The 20,815-nt window shown below is 37.9% G+C and overlaps 1 protein-coding gene across 1 annotated transcript in view; it reads right to left on the minus strand.

Moving 5' to 3' along the window:
* Nucleotides 1–3,933: 3,933 nt before the first annotated feature.
* LOC145670736 (adenosine 5'-monophosphoramidase HINT3-like) overlaps nt 3,934–20,815 on the minus strand; it is a 32,590-nt gene continuing 15,708 nt past the window's right edge. Inside the window, exons 3-5 of the mRNA XM_081739510.1 lie at nt 19,582–19,648; nt 17,488–17,614; nt 3,934–10,632 (exon numbers count right to left, since the gene is read on the minus strand). Of these exons, the coding sequence (XP_081595636.1) occupies nt 10,594–10,632; nt 17,488–17,614; nt 19,582–19,648 (233 nt within the window). The 3' untranslated portion in view covers nt 3,934–10,593. The remainder of the gene's footprint in view (nt 10,633–17,487; nt 17,615–19,581; nt 19,649–20,815) is intronic.

Raw genomic sequence — 20,815 nt, forward strand, 5'->3', positions numbered from 1 at the left:
AAGATCCTACGCGCCTGAATTGAAACGTCAGTCGAGTGAATGGCGCTACCCAGAATCTCCACGACCGAAAAAGCTTAGGCAAGAGCCAGCAAATGTGAAGGTGATGATGATAATGTCATACGACCACGAAGGCATTATCCTGTCACATCAAGTTCCACCGAGCGTTACCGTCAATGCTGCATACTATGCTTCATACCTCAGTCACCATTTGCGACCAGCATTGCGGTGCAAACGTCCACATCTCCTGAAGTCTGGACCAATTCTCCTACACGACAATGCCAGATGCCATACAGCCAATTCAGTACAGACTGTTACGACGATGGGGTTGGGAAGTACTGGAGCACCCGCCATACTCCCTGGATATGAGCCCCTGCGATTTTTTTTATCTTTTCCCAGAAATGAAGGAACCTCTCAGGGGCAAACGTTTCAGACATTCTCAGCGATGTTCGTGTCTTAGGGCGCAGTGGAGCTTTGACAGGTATTCAGCAGTTACCAGACATCTGGCGAAGGGTTCAACAGGCTGGCGGAGACTACATCGAAGAACTGTAAGCTTCTTGAGGTGAGTGATTCACTACATTCCATTTCACAACTATGTTGCCACTTCGAGTTAAATGACCCTCATAAAATATCCGGAACAGTCCACCAAGCATAGAACATCTCTTTGTTGAAGCTAGTTCTGTTTTTGGTTTGAATCCCCTTTCAGCAATATATTATGGAATATAGAATTTTCTATATTAAGATACACATATAAAAATCACCTAGTCTTGAAAAGATGGGAGATTATGAGTGTTTGAACACCCTCCTCCCCTGATGAAATTCTGCGTACGTCACTGGTTGAAGCATTGGTGGTTTGGGGTGCCAACCAGCCATGAGTATCGCGAAGAACTCATTTCTCATCGCACTGTCCAGAAATAGAACTATCTCTTGGGAGACAACCAACCCAAATATTTGATCATGTCGCTTTTGGAACCTCAGTCAACTTATACGCAACTCACTGTCCCACTTTATACCATTTCCCAAGCTGGTTGGCGAATCGTTGTTACAAAGTGCAACTGAATGCTTCTCACAATGCCTCACGTGTTTGGCCATCATCAATCTTGACTGCCTCATTGTTTATGCCTCCTGTATATTCACAGGGAAGCCTCTACTATATGTGCAACACGTGTATTCGCACGGGGCGGCAAAATGTCACAGTATATTACTTAAAATAAATATTCCTTGTTGGGAACAGACTTCATGATGATGGTAGTTAAATTTACTAAGCTGACTTATTTGAATACTACATTCATAAATCATGTTTAGGTCGCATAGTTTAAGGTCACATGGACATTGCTAAAACAAATGCTCAAACAAATCCCAGCATAAATGGCTTGATTGTTGTCAAATACAAGAACTCGATTCTCCAACTGTAGCGAACACCTGTTCCATTTAGTTAGTTATCACAATTTTGATACGAAAACTAGTCTTGTATCTGTCACAAACAAGTCCCTTTTCAGTGAAGGTGGAAACAAGTTTTTAAAAATTTTTTAAACAGACATAGGAGAAAAAAGAAAGATAAGAGCTAGTTGTCACTGGAATTGAAAACTTTTTGAGATTGAAGCTCGATATTGAATTCCATAAAAAAGATTACTATCTTTTCTCTCCAAGTGTGTTTGCTTTATGTTTCACTAACATAATAGATTATTATTTTTAAAAAAGCACGAGATTGTATTTGTAGTGCCTTTACGCGTTTCTGAGTGCGAGTGCACTTTCCCTCTCCTTCGTTGTTCACGAATGGGGAAACATACTTAAAATCTAGGCTTTTAAGATTTGTTCTTTCTGAAGAAAGGAAGGGACAAATGATACCATTGCACGGGCGGCAAATTGCCTAGGCCGGCCCTGCATATTCATCGCTGTTGAATTTGTTAAACCATTATTTCTGCTTAACTAGCACATACCTGTCACATTTTTCTCCGTTTCAATAACATTTTTCAGTTGAAACTCTTTAAGGCATACAGACCCATATAATGATGTTTGGAATTCCCATTTTTGACCCTCTCCCTCTAATATCCCCAACCAGAAGCTTACAAGGAGAAACATTCACTAATACATTGCTGTTTTTCGAAGTGCAGGGAGCCCATGAGGTTCTACCACGTGAAAGTCCGAACCAAAACTCTTAAAAAACGAAATCTTTCAGTTTAACGTCCCACGATTATGCCCTTAGCGCTAAGGGAAACGGATGATTAAGGCAGCTGAATGATGGAAGAATTGGTGGAATGAAATGTAGGAGGAAACGGGAGTATCCCGAGAAAACCCACGGGCATGATGTTGTCCACCACAAACTTACTTGGCCGGGAATCGAACCAGGGACCCTAAGCACCAGACGTAAGCACTCTACCACTGAACCACCGTGTCCCCGAAAACTTTTTAAAAAAAGTAAGAAATCCTTGTAACACTGTTTCTTCATTTTCCTCTGAATCAATCTCTTATGTAAAGTAGACGGAATCAGAAATCAGTGTTTAGAGAAATGTGTACAATTTGACACAAGGGTGATTCCAACAAAATAACATTCTTTGACTTTCTGTTATATTTTATCTTTAAACTATTTCACATATTCATTTTTTATAATTTTCTCAGGTTCTGAGAGCTCCTCTGAAAGACTATTTCCAAACTAATAATTACATTAGGTTGGTCTTACTTCCAATAAATGATGACGAGGTTGAAAAAAAATGGATGCATGAATGTTAATACAAAGACTACGCGAACGAGAAAGCACGATGGAAAGACAAGTCATCAACAATAGCGGGTTTCCGAGTGTAATGTTATCCACATCTACTAGCTTGGCTTCTTAGTTGTGTCATGAAGCAAAATAGATAGTTGGCGAAATTTGTATACGCTATTATTTTATAAAATAAAAATACTATTTAAGCTCAGCGAGTAGTCTAAATTAAATTTAAGGGTACCCGAGATTTATAGAAAAATGAATAATCAGTGTTATTTTTTTATATTTCGTCTTTTAATGTTTTATACTTTTATTTGTTCATATAATAATAATAAGAAGAAGAAGAAAATTTCTGCTGAAATTATGGTATACTTATATTTTTAGGGTGACATTCTGAACCTTATTTTCTCCCTCTTCACTAGATATGATCTTGTGTATTTTTACATCATCCCCATTTTAGTTATAGGTATGTCATTGTACACCGTGTTTCAGAAAGAATGACCTGATTTTGGGCGGTAATAATTACGGAACATGGGACGTGCCGGCAAGGAAATGAGTGCGAGTTTGAACGAGCGTGGCCTCGAGTTTCAGAAAATCGCCGTCAGATGTCAGTTAATGCGTCTTCTCAGTTTGCAGTCAGTCAAAAGTAAGATGGCATCCGCTCAGCAGAAGACGTTTTGTGTGCTGGAGTTTGCAAAGACTGAGTCAGGGATTTCGGTCCAGCGTGCTTTTCGTCGGCCGTTTGGCACTGATTCGCTTGCACCCAAAAACATTCGTCGCCGATATCGCCAATTTGAAGAGACAGGATGCTTGTGCAATGGTAAGGATCCAGGTCGGCCTCACACTTCTGATGAAATGGTGAAAACAATTCGGCAAACTCTTTGAGAGGAGTCCGTAAAAGACTACTCGCCGTAATAGGCTTTGTAATAGCATAGCTTAAATTTGAAGATTTTATAAGCATTTTGCAATTTATCCGATTTTTATAGAATGTTTTTATCAATACATATGGACTTTTAAAATCAGATCATTCTTTTTGAAACACCCTGTATATAGAATGAGGAGACCATTTTATATTATGCATAGGGCATTGCGTTGCGGGTGTCCTAGAAATAGTAGCTCAGTTTCTGCAAGACATAACCATGGGATGTTAAATAAAAGACTACATTTCACTTCAAACAGATTCTGTGTGCTTCCCTATCCAACAATAAAGAAAAAGAAATCAAAATGTCATATATTTTCAACTATTATTTATTAAAATGTAATTTATTAAAAATAGCACTAGGAAAAAAAAAAAAGATATTGTGATGTACACTTAAATCACAAAATAATTATACTCGAAGTATCTTAACAAAATATTCTAAATAACAAACACAAATTTTCCACTGGGATATCACAGTTAGTAATATAACAAAAGAACTATAGAAACCGAAGTTTTAAGTTCCCTAATTCCTTACCAATTACTCTATTACAATTGTGCTTCACGTTTACTTCTCGAACGACCAACACATAGCTGTCTTTTCACTTCACAATATTCTACAAACAAGAGGTATAAGAACATATTTTATTTTTACTAAGAACCAGTACATATAGAACAATGATAAAAAAGACAGTTGGTAGACTTAGATTATTTACTTTTACGTATATTCTCCTGAATCAAACTGACTGTTGACAAAAAAAAGAAAAGTGTGAAAAAGTCATACAATATTTTACACAAAAACACAGTAAAATTAAATATTAACACTTATACTCATCCTTTGTTTACACTGATAAAAAGCACGGTAACAGCGGTTCACTACTGTCGATTATAAGTAAATTTTGACAGCCATTCTGCAGTGGCTAATATACATAATTACGAGGGTAAGTCAAAAATTATCCGCAATGCTGACATTGTTCATGCTGACCTCTGTCCTCGTTTATTTTATTGTTATGCTGTTGTGGGCATGCTATCAACATCCATCTGGACAGGCCATGATCTATTTGCAACAAAAGGAAGACAAATGAAGGAATTAGGATCAAACTTACATAGCATGACCACAACAGCATAACAATAAAATAAACGAGGACAGAGGTCAGCATGAACAATGTCAGCATTGCGGATAATTTTTGACCTACCCTCGTACCAAGAAAAAGGAATAATACAATATTCCACAGTAAATTCAACATTTTTAGTTTACAATCAGAACTTATCACATTGAAATACCCATTGTTTTCGTAAAACCGAGAAACGAGAGTACATATCAACTATCTTCATCATATAAAAGTCACCTTAAACATATAACTGATGATGCGACGAAAACATGGGGTACTGCTATTTTACATTATTTAAACGGCCAGTAAATAATTTACTAGGAAACATCAATGATTAGGAACAATTTCATTACTTAAGGAATTCATAGGACAGAATATTAACTAACTTTCTGATCACTTAAGCAACTGGCCAGTAGACAATGCCAATCATGACCGTTTCAACGACAATTTGTCGCCTTCATGAGCCCAACTCCTTATATATTGTCGGTAACTATCCCACATTGGAGAAATATTAGATACGTAATACTGAATTGTGTTTTCTGGTAAGCTTTGAGGTTTATGGCACAGGTTTAAAATATGTTTATTTCAACTCTCCAAGTTTGAACACAGATAAAGAGAAAGCAACAAAATTGAAAATTAGAACGAAAAAAAATGAAACTATGCTTCATTAACACATCAAGTGCTTCTTTCTACACTAAATAACAACGTTCATAGTTAATAAAAAGGTAGTTCAGTTGTAAACCATTTTTGCAGTGCAGAAAAGTTACCGACAATGCAGATCTTCAAGAAACTTTGACTTTTTACTAAGGAGTTGTCTAAGAAGGCAAAAAATCGTCGCTGAAACATCTACGGTCAAAATTATTAATGTCTATTGGTCGGATGCTTATTGAGTACAAGCTTTATTAGTTGAAAAATTTAACATATCACTATTTTCGTTATCCTATTTACAAGGTAACCAAAAAAATTCTTGCCGTTTTTGATGTCCTATTAATCACGCGCTCACAGAGAGGAAACGAAATGACGCACCTGCCTGCCAAGCGATCGGGAGTTGGTCTGAGCATTAACCTTCAGTAATACAGGTACACTGTGCACACACAGCTCGTCAGTGTCGAAGAAAATTGGAGTTATCGAAGCAGCTTGTTCGCCTGTGTTTATTGTATGATTTTAAAGTGAGCCTGTCAGCTGCCACATTAAGTCGCCGCTTATGCACGGCAATTTGGGGAAATGTGAACGAATGCACAGCAGACATTGGTTCTAGAAAATCTGTTCGGGAGATGTAAGCCTTTCGGACGACCAGGTGCGTTGGATGACGAGATCTGTAACCATCCATCGAGAAGGACAGTGGCCTAACGTGTGATGATCTTGCAGAAGGGTTCCATGTCTCCGCTTCATACAATCAGATTGCACCTGCATGCGATGGGGAAATCTTACAAATTAAGCAAGCAGATACCCCACACATTGTCGGCAGCCAACAAGAAACAACGAGTGACAGTCTGTTTGTGCTTTCCCACTCGGCATTTGAACACAAGTCATCTTCGATTGCTTCCTCACTTGTTACGAAAAGTGGGTCGGTTCTCTATGACACTCATAAGCGCATCAGACATTGGTTGTCTCCACTCGACCCTATTCCTTCCATGTTCAAGACCACCTCTGCACCAACGAAAGGTTAAGACTTTGTATGGTGGAATTGTCGGCAAGTGCTACCTTACAAGCTCCTTGCACGTGGTCAGATCATCACTACTGACCTCTACTCTCAGCAGCTGCAAAAGATGCACCGTGCATTGCAGCAGAAGGAACTGGCATTGGTAAATTACAAGGTTGTGCTGTTGCTGCACAATAATGAAAGCCACATGTAGCAAAGAGGACCCGAGACACACTTCAGTAACTTGGCTGGGAGACACTGAGCATGCACCATATTCACCGGACCTTGCGCCAACAAATTGCCAGTTGTTTTCCCTCGATAATCACATCCGTGGGAGTTCTTTCGCAAATGAAGGAGACCTGCGGAACGCACACATGGACATCTTTGTACCCGTGACCACCGAGTTTTATCACCAGGGTATGATGCACGTACAGGAACGTCGGGAAAAAGTATTGGATGCTGATGGAGATAACTTCGAAACCTAAAAGTACGTACCATCCACTGTACTGCTCTTTATCAATACTCTACAACGGCAAGAACTTTTTTGGTTACCTTGTAAACATAAGGAAAAGATTGATTTGCTTGGTTTTTTGTTTCTAACTTATTCCTCATGACATAAATACATTAATCAGAATTTATTATATATGTTACCATTTTATATGTTGCAAGTAAAAATCTCTCCCTTTACTAAAGCCTATGAAGGGATATGGACGCCCAGTTGACAACTATTCAACTGGGTGATGCGTGGTCAGCGCATCGACTGAAAACACAATTATTTATGAGTTTCTAGACCGAAGTTTTTCTTAGTTTAAGTAGGTCCTCAATTACCTAAGATGATGGATTGTAATGACCTTTAGGTTCCCTGTAGGTATCTTACTCTACACCTTGTTCGATAAGGGTTTTGAAATTATCTGATAGCACTATTTACTTCCACAATAATCTATCCCTGTCATTTACATCTATTTTTTTAAATTAATTAATTAAAAAAAGGTATTCAATTCAATATTTTGATAAAATATTTATTTACAACCTGCTAAATTGTACTTTTTGAGTATTTTAAAAATTTATCCGTTTAATTTTCTCCCGTTTTACGTTAATATGGGAATTAAAGTAAAATAATTATCATATTTTGTACAGCTGGATTGACACATGATTGGTTATTGGTTACTGACTGCTAGTTGCTATCCATTTTTTCACCTAGTTTTATATATTCGCTAAGGCATCTTTCATTCGCGAATATCTATTTCGGTTATTTAATTTGAAAAAAGTTAATAAATAAAAACTGAAAGTAGCTCTATGTTCTTTTGTTTTCTGCCGCAAGCCCAAACTAAATGAAGGAAAGAAGAAAATAGCATAATCAAGTTGATCTCAGGCTAACAATTTGTTTACGTACTCAGCAAGCTACAGAGGTTGTTCAGCCTACGTTTGGGCGATTTCGTTCCTCCCCCCTCCCGGGCAGAATGGACTCACCCGACCTGGTTCGTGGCGTCCTGCAGTGTTGTGCAGTGGCTTGCTGGAAACGGAGTTGTTTTACCGCGCGGACGACAATAACGCACAAAACAGGACCATTGTTGTGAGTGTTGTGTTAAATTTATTTCCAAGTGTGTGGGTTTCCGCTCTGTGACTAAAATGCTGCTCACTTTAGTGTTTCTGTCATTAGAAAACAATGCAAGAAGAATGGTTGCAACATCAGTTTAAGTGGAATAAAAAATGTTATTAAAAAGTACAAGGGCAACGAAGCTCCACCATTTGGATCACCAACGAAGTTGCCTAGGAAGCGGGAATGCACCAAGGCCACCTCCACCATGCAGAGGAAACTTCGCAAAATGTCAGTGCAAGAAAGTCCACCAACACAAAGGTGTATGGCTAATCGTCTGGGGACTGTGAGCAGGACGTTACACCATCAACTCAAGCTGGAAAAAGTCATGAAAGCTCGCAGCCATCTTCTCACGGATGCCCACCAAAAGGAACGAAAGTGTAACGCCCGGAAGCTGTACGAACGGCATCTGGCAAAACAAAGGTGGATCTACGTCATAACGCTCGATGAAGCATGGATTTACCTTTCCGACTGCGGCCAACCGAGAGAAAGGCGCGAAGAAGTTCAGAAAGTGGGTCCGTGTCTGTAAAGAATCCTTCCCAAAAGGTTACTGGCTACTGTTACCGAGGTAAACTGAAGATTCGAAGAACTGCAAAATAAATTCGCAGTATTTTCAGGAGCAGATCATGCGACCGATCTACGAGCATGAGATTCCAACAATGTACGGAAATGACGCCAATCTGGTGCGCATTCACATGGACAAGGCCTCACCACATACCTCACGATCGTCCCTCGGATTCTACAGGAGATGGAGGAGGCAAGTGGTATACAGGTGATACCTTTCAATGAGGTACTTGTCAAATCTCCAGATGCAAGTCCTATGGACTATTGTGGATTTGGATTGCTGAAGCGGGCTTTGGGAAAACGGCGTGTGACAACTGTGGAAGGACTTTGGAAAGCTGTGCAAAGGGAATGGGACAAGATTCCCCTCTCAGTTCTTCAAAATTACGCTGTCGGGCTATTGTTAGGAACCGAGGAAAATACATCGAGCTCTTACGGACCTGGTGCCATGGATTCTTCTAAATTTTTAGGTGAGTCGAAATTGGCCAAATGTAGTATCCATATCATCATCATCATAGGTATTCTGCAATTGTCAGGTCGCTTGCTGCAATTGAGAAGCTTCCATGCTCCATGGTCTTCCGCTAACCTCTTCGTCTTTACGTACGAATTTTCTGTTTTGATATCGTCCATTATTTATAGTCTCCTTCGGCCCCTCCCTCTCTTTCCTGCCATCATACCCTCTAGCACGTCCCTCATGATACAGTTCCTTCTTAGTTAATGTCCCAACCCTCTTTCTCTTCTTAATAATATCTAAAATTATTCTTTTCTCCCCTATCATTTCTAACACACTCTCATTCGTTTTCCGCTCGACCCAGCTAATTCTCTCCATTCTTTTCCACATCCACATTTCGAAAGTTGAGTTGATTTTAAGTTTAACGTCCCTTTCAGTAGCGAGGCTATATGGGACGAGACCTACTGATTAACATGGAATCCGAACCACATGAGCTCCCGTCGGAAATCGAACCCGGGTCTCCCACGCCAAAGGCGCGCACGCTAACTGCTTAGCCACGAAGGAGCTCTACATTTCGAAAGGTTCCCGTCGTTTCTCATCATTTTTGCGTTAGTATCCATAATTTGTAAGAAAATGAAGATATTAACAAAGGAATTTAGGATGTTAGTAGATTTTATCAACTGCGATTTTACTAAATGAAATAAAATCTTTGTGTTTAACGTTAAGCTACGGAAGATGATTATTAACGCGAGTACTCCAAGAAAACCCACGAGCACGATGTTGTCCCCCACAAACTCACTCGGTTGGGATTGAACCAGGAACCCCACGCATAGAGGTAAGCGCTCTACCACTGAGCCACCGTACCTACAAGCTATTTTATTAAGTTTCTCCAACTGAAGAAGGTGACAGAGTTCACTGAAACTAATAAATCCTTTTTTTTTGTTCAAATATTTATTTTATTAATTCAGTCCTTTGATTTGAATTTATTTATCCTTAACAGCAATCAAAGAGTAACTTTGTGATCAATCTTGCAAGGAGATAACAGCAACGTAAATTTAGAGTATCTTATGAGGTGTTCTACAATGAATTTATATCAATTCTTAGTTTCTCAACAAAATAGGAATTAATGAGGTTAACCAAGATCATCTCTCAGTTTTATATCTTGCACATTTAGAAAATTTTATATTTGGACACACTATATTATTTTTTTTGGGGGGGATAGGGCTTTTAAGATATTTATGTACCAAAGTTTTTTTTTTAATACCAAAAACTAGTTCTCCTTACAACGTCCCTCTTCTCGCTTTTTCTGCATTTTCTTCTAATTCTCCATACTTTTCCTTCTACCTCATCTTTTCATCACTCATCACCTTAGCTCTTCTTCCTCTCTCTCTCTATCCACATTTTCTTTATTATTTTAGAGCATGAGCACCAAACATTTTGCTCCCACCGGAAATGGATCCCATGACCACGAGTGCTAACTTCGAGCTTACGCAGGAGTATTTATACACCATAAATCATCCAACTACGGAACCAGTTATCCCATATTCCAATGACAAAACATTGAAGTAAACATTATATAGGCATAGTTTACAGTTTTTTTTTTTTTTCTTCACTTATTCACTTGAATCTAAGCACTTCAGTAAAGTTTCAGCCTGAAAGAAAGAAAAAGATCACTAGAGATATTTACATGATATTGAATAATTTTGTACTAGTTCCTACTTTTACCTAAATACCTTATACGCTTTGGAAAACACGAGGATCATTTCAAAAGTCTTGCACACAGCGCATGCGCGATAGTTTGAGTGATATGATGAAGTTCAATTTTATGTCAGTTGTGAGTCAGAGTTTGGGCTTGACGGTTGTGTCTGTATTTGCTGGTTCGTGCGTCTGTGTTGTGAGAAATTCAGTGTTAAAATGGAAGGTGAACTCGACTCAGGTCGGATAGTGACCAGCGTGCCTATATCAAAATCAAAACTACGTGGAAAGAATCTAACTGAAATTTACAATGCTTTGCGAGAGGTTTGTGCAAACAGTGTAGTGGATCGTAGCACTGTATTACATTGGCCAACTCGTTTCTGTGAAGATAGTGTAAGCACTGCGGACAACCCAAGAAGCGGACGACCATCAACTGCAACAGACTACACCTCTGAGATTACTGTGAATGACATTTTGAGAGAGGATCGACAAAAAACATGTGAGGAAATAACATATGAGACCAGAATGTCTGTCTCTTCAGTTTACAGAATCATTACTGAAAAGTTAACCATGAGAAAAATCGCTGCCAGATAGGTTCTGCATGATCTGAGCGAAAAACAGAAAGCATGTCGCAAAAGAATCGCAGAAGAACTGCTTCAACGTTATCGAACAGAAGAAGATAAGTTTCTACGAAGGATTGTTGCAACTGATGAAACCTGGATACGAGATTTTAAACGAGAATGAAGTCTCAGTCGCCACAATGGAAGAACGCTGCTCACTATGTGTAATCCGACTTGAGTCTGGTTCACCTTCCATTTCAACCAGGGTTGAAAAAAAAAACGTTTTTTTAATAAAAAAATCAAAAAGAACGTTTAAAACGTTTAAAACAAAGTACTTTGTTTTAAACAAAAAAAGAAAAACAAGTTTAAAATGTTTATTTTGTTTAAAACAATAATCTAAATACGCATATATATTATACATTTTTACACTCTTAGATATTGCTTGCTATCTATATTCAACCGCTAGATCAAATTTCGGGAACTTCCCTAATCTCGATCCGCCCAAATGTTCAATTGTGGAGAAAGAAATCGTTTTTTTCCCGATCTCCGTTCACGGAATATGTAGTTTAGTTTATTTGTGTTACGTTCTACTGGTCGTCTGCATTCTTAATCTTTAAACTCCCATAGACGCAACTGCTGTGTCAGGGCTTTAAACCTCAATGGCTCAGTCTTAAACCTCAAATTAAGCCTGGAAGATGGTTTTGTTACCAATTTATTCCTGAAAGATGCAGCTTTGCTGGTGTGCATTTTATGTATATGGGAGGAGGGTAAATATCGTGTTTTTTCCAACAGTTTTTTGGGGGGCCATTCCCCCTCTTGGGGGATAGATTCAAAAAAATTGTTACGTGAAGCAATGAAGTAGGCCACTACATGGTAATATCATGTATTTGTACTTCTTGCTTATATGGGGGAGAAGGGGGGGGTCAAAGTTAGCCAGTTTTTGGAGTTTAAGTTTTTTGACGTAAATTACATTTATTTTTACAACAAACATCAATAGCTCAGCCTCTAATTGAGCTAGAAAGATGATTTGGTACCAAAGTATTTTTGAGGGATGAAGCTTTCCGTCAGTTGCATTTTATGTATATAGGGGGTGCGTATGTACGGCCGAGAAACGGAGGATAAAGTTAGTTTTTTTTTTTAAATTTTTCATCAGGTTTTGGCGGGTATTCCTCCCTCCTTTGTGGTACATCCATAAAAATTGGTATGTGAAGCAATGAGGTAGTCTCCTACATGATAGTAACCTGTATGTGTACTTGTTGTTTATAGAGGAAGAGAGGGTCAAATTTGGTTAATTTACATATATTTTCGGGACGGTCCCATATAACACAAGATATATTTCACTGAAGTGGTCTAGAAGCATAATTCTTGTTCGTATACATGATGTGTGCAGCAAAAATGATTTGCATATGGACGTGGTACTAATTCAATGAATGTTTTATGCGCATATTTTTTTTTTAAATATTTCCTACATAAAACGAATTCATTACGCAATGGCTACCATTTCTTACATTATTGCCACAAGTATGTGGTCTACACATTCATCATTTTGTCAGCGTAGGTTGGCTGCAGGGTTGCCAGGGTCCCGCAAAGTCAATATTTTCATAGTTTTAATGATTTTTTATGTCTGTTTTTTTCTACGAATACGGCGGGAATTTCACGGATGTTACCCCATTGGAATTTGTGGTCTATAAGCTTTCCAATTATGTATAACTCATGACTCTGTGATAATTAGGGGGGTCACTAGAGCCCCGAACGTGAGAGTCTACCATTTTGTTAAAATCCCTGGCGGGAGTCTAGAGTTAATTGTGTTGTTATGCCGTAGACACTAATCATTATTAGCTACCCATGTTGCAGATAGAGATGTATCTTGAAAACTGTTTAGTTAAAATATGTCTTTTGCTCTTTGTAGGCTAGTCACTGCTCTTTTCTATGAGTTGTATTGTATTTATCAGAGCATTTCTTCTAGCTTATGATGTAAGAACTCTTCATTATTATGGAAATGATAGTGATCAAAAAATACCCAAGTTTTGGATTTGTGAATTTGGAAAAAATTAAATGAAATCTTTAAGTTTAACATCCCACGGTTATGCCGTTTAGGCTAAAGGAGACGGTGATAATGAGAAATGAGTGAAATGAAGAAAGTGGGAAGAAACGGGAGAACCCCGAGAAAACCCACGAGCACGGTGTTTGTCCACCACAAAGTCCACACGGCGCGAGCTGGGATCGAACCAGGGACCCCAAGCACCGGAGGTGAACGCTGTACCACTGAGCCACCGCGCCCCCTTTGTGAATTTGGATCTTAGAATATGTATAGTGTGTTTAACCTCCGTTATTCTTGGAAATTAAGAAATGTTGAAATACTTCATTTGAATTTCTGTTGGTTTAGTTATACGCACATTAATGTGCAGAATTTCGTTCAGTAATTGCTGTTATAATAAGAATATAACTCTGCTTGTAATTTACTCCATGCACAAAAACTGCGGAGGATGGGTTGTTTGTTAGAAAATTAAATTAGCTTACTCAGTCTGATATTTTAGTTGTTTTAAACATGTTCAACCACCACCGAAAAAAAACACGTTTAAAACAATTTGTTTAAAACGTTTAAAACAAACTGAATAAAACAACAGCCCTCGTTTTAAACATATCAACCCTGATTTCAACACTGAATTTCTCACAACACAGCCACGCGAACCAGCAAATACAGACACAACCATCTAGCCCAAACTCTTGACTCACAACTGACATAAAATTGAACTTGATCATACTACTCAAATGTGATGTGCAAGACTTTTGAAATGACCCTCGTATGGTGATATCTTGATAGTTTACTGTATTTTTCAGACCAAGAACATAAAATTTCTATTAATTTTACGTAATAATTCAATCATCTTACCTTCAAATGACTCTGAGAGTATAGCAACTTGGCAAGTATTGTTGGTGTCAGTACAAAACGCTCATTGGCTCATTGTTTGTTACATTATAGTCTTAAATTAAGTTCAGAATTTCGGTAAATTCACCCAACTTACAAAACTGAAATATAGTTCTAATATACGTACATAGTGCTTCTGCAATTACAAAAGCCACATCTTAACTTCTCTCGTGCATTCGGTGAAATAGAAAGAAATCAAATCTGACCACATTATTAGGTTCAATCCTATAATTTATATAGCGCAGTGTTTCCCAACCATGAGGGGGAGGGGGCGTGAAGAGTGGGCTAAGGGGAGGCAAGATACTCACAGAAATAAACTGTGAAATTATGAAACAAAAAATTACATAAAAACGACATTATGTTTTTTCAAATGACAAATTACATGGCCATGTGTGGGCTTCAATTCAAAATTGCTGAACAAACGTGTAGGCATCCAAATGACGTATTAATTACCGCATTCAAAACAAAGTCGACTGTATCCAGACACGTAGCTGATGTAATTGGACAGGAACATGACTTCGTACCATTTTACTCGTACAACTCCAATTCCTGTTTTTAGTGACTCCGTTAGCCTAAAGGGCATAAGTGGGACGTTAAGCTAAAATTTTCGGGAGTATTCACTCGGGATTATTAACTCATCGTACCCTACCCATCGCCGAGAAAGTGAAGTTCGAATTCTACTTTTCAGAGGCAGTAATATATAATGAAAAAAAAAAAAAAAAAGATAATTATGTAGTTATTTATGCTGAACTTATCATTATAAAAGCCACACAATTCTATTAGGAATTTTACATCTTGTAGAAACTGTTAGCCCCTGGCAATTTTCATGTGCTTAATTTTGAAATACGTTCGAATAAAAATACCCCTAAACATTGATTTCGCTGATTCTACTGGAGAACTTCTACAAAAGAAAAAGTTCGTCATGTATCCTCAACTGAAGAAGTATGCAGAGTTACTTTCACGTGACTTACATTCATATTTGAGTAATTTATCTGTACAAATGAAATGAATGTAACCTTATTTGTGATCGCATTACGGCCGAACGACTGAATCGATTGACATGAAGTTTTTGAATATGGTTAGTGAATGCTTCAAGTAAAGAGAAGTATGGTTTCGAAATTTATGCCGAAAACAGAATCTTTCACGTCGTAATAATGGATTCACTATTACATTTAAATATTTGTTTTTCGTTGTTGCACATTACAAAATATTTTACATTATTTCCAATGTAGACTTTCAACATAAACCACATAAAGCCAGTAAGGAAACGAACCAGCTTAGGAAAGAAAACCAAGCATGCTAAGTCCAACGACAAACAGAACAACAACAACAGAGAATGATGATATCACACCGAAGCGAGAGAAACAGAGTGACAACAATCAGGGGAGAAGAAACAGTACATTAGCGAATACATCGCAAAGCAATTTCACAATTATACCTTCATTCAAATGACTACAGGGAGGGGGAGGGAGGGGCGGGAAAGAGTTAAATTTTTGCAAAGAATAATGGCTGCGTCCTTTGAAATGGATGTTTGAATACATGCATTGATTTGAGTTTTCACCAGTCCATTTCGATTGAAATATAATCCTACGGGGGAAAGGGGCTTATACCTTTTAAATAAAATTATTTCCTCCGTGCGAAGGATGGGCGTTCAGCTGGTAATATATAAATAGGATTTAAAAAAAAAAAGAAAGAAACACTTCGTCTTGCTTATTCAGACAGTCTAATTTTAAATACCTAGTCTTACCATAAATACTGTCCCAACTTTTGTGGATGGTTGGACTTTTGCCCGTATAAGCGAGCAACGTCCAGAGCGGTATCGTGAAGCATGAATCAATGGTGGATGAGCTGAAGAGGTGTAAAGGTATCAGTTGTAAGTGTTCAAGATGGAATGGGGCGAGTATGAAAATCACGTGGCTGCAACAGCATTGCACAAGATAGGCAAATCACCAGAGATTTTCAAAACCCTCCAGAAGCTGCACATTAGTTAAAAAAAAAAAAAAAAGTTTATTACACTATCCAGCGCTTTGTTGAGACTGAAACTGTGAAATATCGCCCGCGGCACGGAAGATCGAAGATCACCAAGTACGAACATCGGAATTTGTGAAAGCAGTGACAGTGGGTGTCCGACGAAATCCAATTAGGAAACTGTCACTTATGGCTCGTGAGCTAAAGGTATCCAAAATGTCTGTTTCACATGTTAAGCAGTGTCCTGGGACTCCATGCTTACACACAACGCAAAGGACATCTCCTGACAAAAGAAATGAAGCACCAGAGGCTCCTAAAAGCAAAGCACTTATTTAAGCGTTACGCAGCAAATGGGCACCGTCGAATCCTTTTCACTGATAAAAAAGGTTTTCAGCGTTGAGGAGACTTTCAATCCAAAAAATGACAGGATATATGCTACACCTTCTAGAGAAGCTAGTGAGATGGTTCCAAAGATCCAAACGAGTCAGCTTACTGCATTAGTCATGGTGTGGTCAGGTGTGAGCTACGAGCCAAACTGTACCAGGAGACAGTACTTGAAAGACTAGTCAAGAATCTCACCAACACCCTCTTTCATGGACAGAATTGCAGTTTCCAGCAGGACTCAGCCCCAGCACACAAGGCACGGACAATCCAGCAGTACCTGGAGGCAAATGTTCCGGACTTCACTTCCACTTCAGATTGGTCTTCTGCAAGTCCGGATCTAAACCCTTTGGACTACAAATTGTGGTCCAAGCTTCAGGAAATGGCTTACAAGAAAAGACACCCCAATATTGAAAGTTTAAAGCGGTCTCTTCGGAAGGCAACTGCAGATTTTCCAGTTGATGTGCTGCGTAATGCAAGTGATGAGTGCTCACAAAGACTTAAGAACTGAGTGCATGCTAATAGTGGCCAGGAGCTCCTTCGTGGCTAAGCGGTTTGCGTACGTGACTTTGGTGTGGGAGACTCGGGTTCGATTCCCGGAGGAGGTTATGTGGTTCGGATTTCACGTTAATCAGTAGGTCCAAAGTTTCATATAGCCTTGCTGCTGAATGGGACGTTAACATTAAAATCAAATCAACTCAGCTAATGGTGGCCATTTTGAATAAGTATTTGTGATTTTGGTTCATAATGCATCCATGTAACTCATGTTATTAGGATATTAAAATATCTCTAACCACTTTTGTACTTGGAAACAGTATTTACGTTAAGACTAAGCAGATTGTAAATGAGAAAATAAGTACGAAAAAGTTTATTATTAACCCATGATTTATTTTTTTCAAAACCAATAGATTTACGGAGGTACCACCCTTGTATATTGACTGCAAATACCCAATAGTGTAAAATTGACTACTTACGGTTACAAACCAGTAGGAATCTGGTTTAAATATCAATCTTCCAATGAAAGATATTGACGAGGCAGGAGAAATAGCATGAAGATGCAGATGAGAAATTGTGTTGAAAGGAGGCCAATGGAATCCAAATCTACAAACAAAAATATACTTCATTAAAACAAATTATTTACATATAATGGTGAAAAGAAGAGACACTCTCTGCAAATATCAAATATTCTAATCTATATATAAATAAAAATGAAAGCGACTATGTTTGTGACTTAGCTCTTGAAGCACCCGACTGATCTCGATCGAATTCCCATCCTGATGAGGTTCGGGGGTTTGGGATGGTTTTTATCAATTCATTTTGACAATGCAATTTAGGGAAGCAGGGGGGAGGGGAGATATATAAAAATGATCGATATTAGTGTCGAATCTAGTTTTCGGGGTCGCTGAGATGAACAGTGACACTCGTTGCGCAATTTATTTAATTGTTAAAAAAAAAAAAAAAGTTGTAGGGTTTTGAGATCTCTATATGAAGTTACAAGCTTGATTGTCAAGGTAACGTCATTAGCCTTGACCTTCAAGCAGCTAGATAGCAGCTGTATGTATGTATTCTGATAAGTACTGACATCTATACAGTTTACATAGTTAGAAATTGCGAATCGGATTCTCATACAGAAAAGGGTGCAGGCTATTATCACAGGTCTAAAAGAATATCGGTAAAAATTTGAATTGGAGATATGAATTTTACGTATTCAGACTTTCGAACTCGACGACCTAGTGAAAAGCAACAAATATATCGTTAAAAATGTAACATTTATAAACACATGAACATTAATTAGTGTGATAATCTTGTGAGTCGGAACTGTGAAAAGTTATGAAGATTAGTGAAGTGATATGTCAATTTGTCCAAATTGGAAAGTGAAAACTGTTCATTTATTAATATGGTGCATTATAGGAATGTTGAATTTAGTTTGAAGAAGGTAACTATTATTATTTCAAGTGGTATTATTATTACTAATAACGATATATTTGCTATTCATAAAATTCCCACAAAGTCTTTTCTTTTGAGGAATCAAAGGTAACAGGACTGATTACTGAGATTATACTAGGAATATAAGAAGCAGATGAAGATTCCAAGGACACATAATAGGTGAATATTAGTGAATCTTAACAATATATATATATATATATATATATATATATCGGGTGTTGTAAAAATGGCGCCCACGGACCACAGAATATTATTCCATTAGTCAAAATAAACCAAAAAATACCTAACGAGTCCTCGTCTGGAAACACAAATTGCATTATGTGGCAACGTCGCAAATAAAGAATCATAGATTACATCTATCAATCTATCAAATAGTTATATCGATTCTTTCCAGATGGCAGCTAAAGTCGATATTGATTGACACTAGCATCACTTATCAGTGTAGCAATCGATTCAACTGCTTGTTGTGTTCGTAGAGTAATGCTAATGGCTCCAAGAAATTTTGATTCCCCATGGTGGCTAAAGGAGGCCCCAGAGGGCATACCCGTCATATAACATCTTTGCTTTATTTTGGCCTATAGAATAGCGCTCTGTAGTCCGCGGGCGCTATATATATATATATATATATATATATATATATATATATACAGTGGCGGATCCAAGGGGGGCTATAGGCACCCCCCTTGACGCTCAGATATACACTGGATAAAATGGGCTTCAATCCTGCTTTACACTGGATAAAACGGCAAAATATGGTTGAGCCCCTCCCTTGATCATATCCTGGATCCGCCCCTGTATATATATACACCAGCGATAGCCAACCTTTTTAGGGTTGAGGGCTACTTTTCTTTTCAGAAATCAATACCTGTCTGCGATACTGTTTACTAGTCTTCTGCTAGTAGAGGGAATTGTAAAACAGTAACAATGCTCGCCGCAGACAGTATGACACAGACCACATCGGGCTACCTTTCACTTTCATATTTTATTTTATTTTCCACATGGATATTTAATTGATTTGAGTTCAGTAAATGTTGTAGTCACTCCTCTGAATGCGGAGAGACTCCATTCTGTAACATTACTTCCTTGCATTAGCAGATTAGAATGGATACTGTTTCACTCACCTTACGTCTTCCAAATCAGCACCTTGTTCTTGCAAAACCTGCTTTCCGATTTCAACCATCCTTTCCACTGCAAAGAAAAACAAATAATTGTGAAACCTGAACGATTATTATTCTTTTAAATGTATACACTACAGAAGTCCTGCATTTATTATGGAACATTTCTATGATGAGATGACAACACTTTGTTTTCAAAATTTTTATAAGATACAGGATTCTGAAAAGATGTGTGGATAATGGATAATAATATGATTTATTTTTCCCATATATTACTTACTGCCTATTTACTGATAGTTCATGCGTTGTTACTTAGGTTTCAATTTTCTAACTTTCAAATTATTACATGTTCTCACATTATATAGTCACAAAAACGTCATTTTTTCAGAACTACTATTTATACAAAATGGTCCTTGAGGCCAAGAAAATAGAAATGCTAGATATCTGAGTACTTTATTACGAGAAGTTTTACTTATTTTTAATAAACTTTCTGGAATAAGAGAAATAAAGCATCAACGCACCGCTCACCACTAGGGCGGTGATCAGTGTTATGTTATGTGTTATGTTATATGTGATTATGAGAGTATATAACAATTTTCTGTTGAATCCACCACTTTCGGTCGATGTTTATTAATACATGTTTCTTTATGTAATGCTGCATTTTCCTTCTTGTTAGTTCGATAATGTCAGTTTCTTAGCTTTTGATGTTTGATTAATGGACAGTTGGTCACCTGTTGAGAGAATACCTGAACATTTATAATTGCTTTCATAGATACTATTGTGTGTATAATTTTTCACAGAACTTTTCTGGTTATCAAATTACCGAGCGAAGTAGCTCAAGTGGTAGAGCGTTGGCTTTGCATTCGGGAGGTCGCGGGTTCGATTCCCGCTGCCGACCATCCTGATTGGGGTTTTCCAGGGTTTCCTCAATCTTACCAGGCAAATGCCGGGATGGTACCTACTAAGACAGGCCCTGGCCGACACTTTCCCAAATCCTTTCCATTGTTGTTGTTGTTGTTGTTGTTAGATATCCAGTATAAAATGGCCTCTGAGCTGTATCTGGTGATTGTTAAATAAATAAATAAATTAATTAATTAATTAATCTACCTACATATCACCAAGAGTTAATTTTTCTCAGGAAATCGTATCCTCCTATTCTAAATCTTAAATTGTATTCTCCTACCCTAATCTTACCTATTGGCTTAAATCATTTTTTTTTTTTTAACTGTCAATCTTATCT

This window comes from Thermobia domestica, chromosome 2, assembly GCF_964235325.1.
Source record: "Thermobia domestica chromosome 2, izTheDome1.hap1.1, whole genome shotgun sequence".
NCBI lineage: Eukaryota > Metazoa > Arthropoda > Insecta > Zygentoma > Lepismatidae > Thermobia > Thermobia domestica.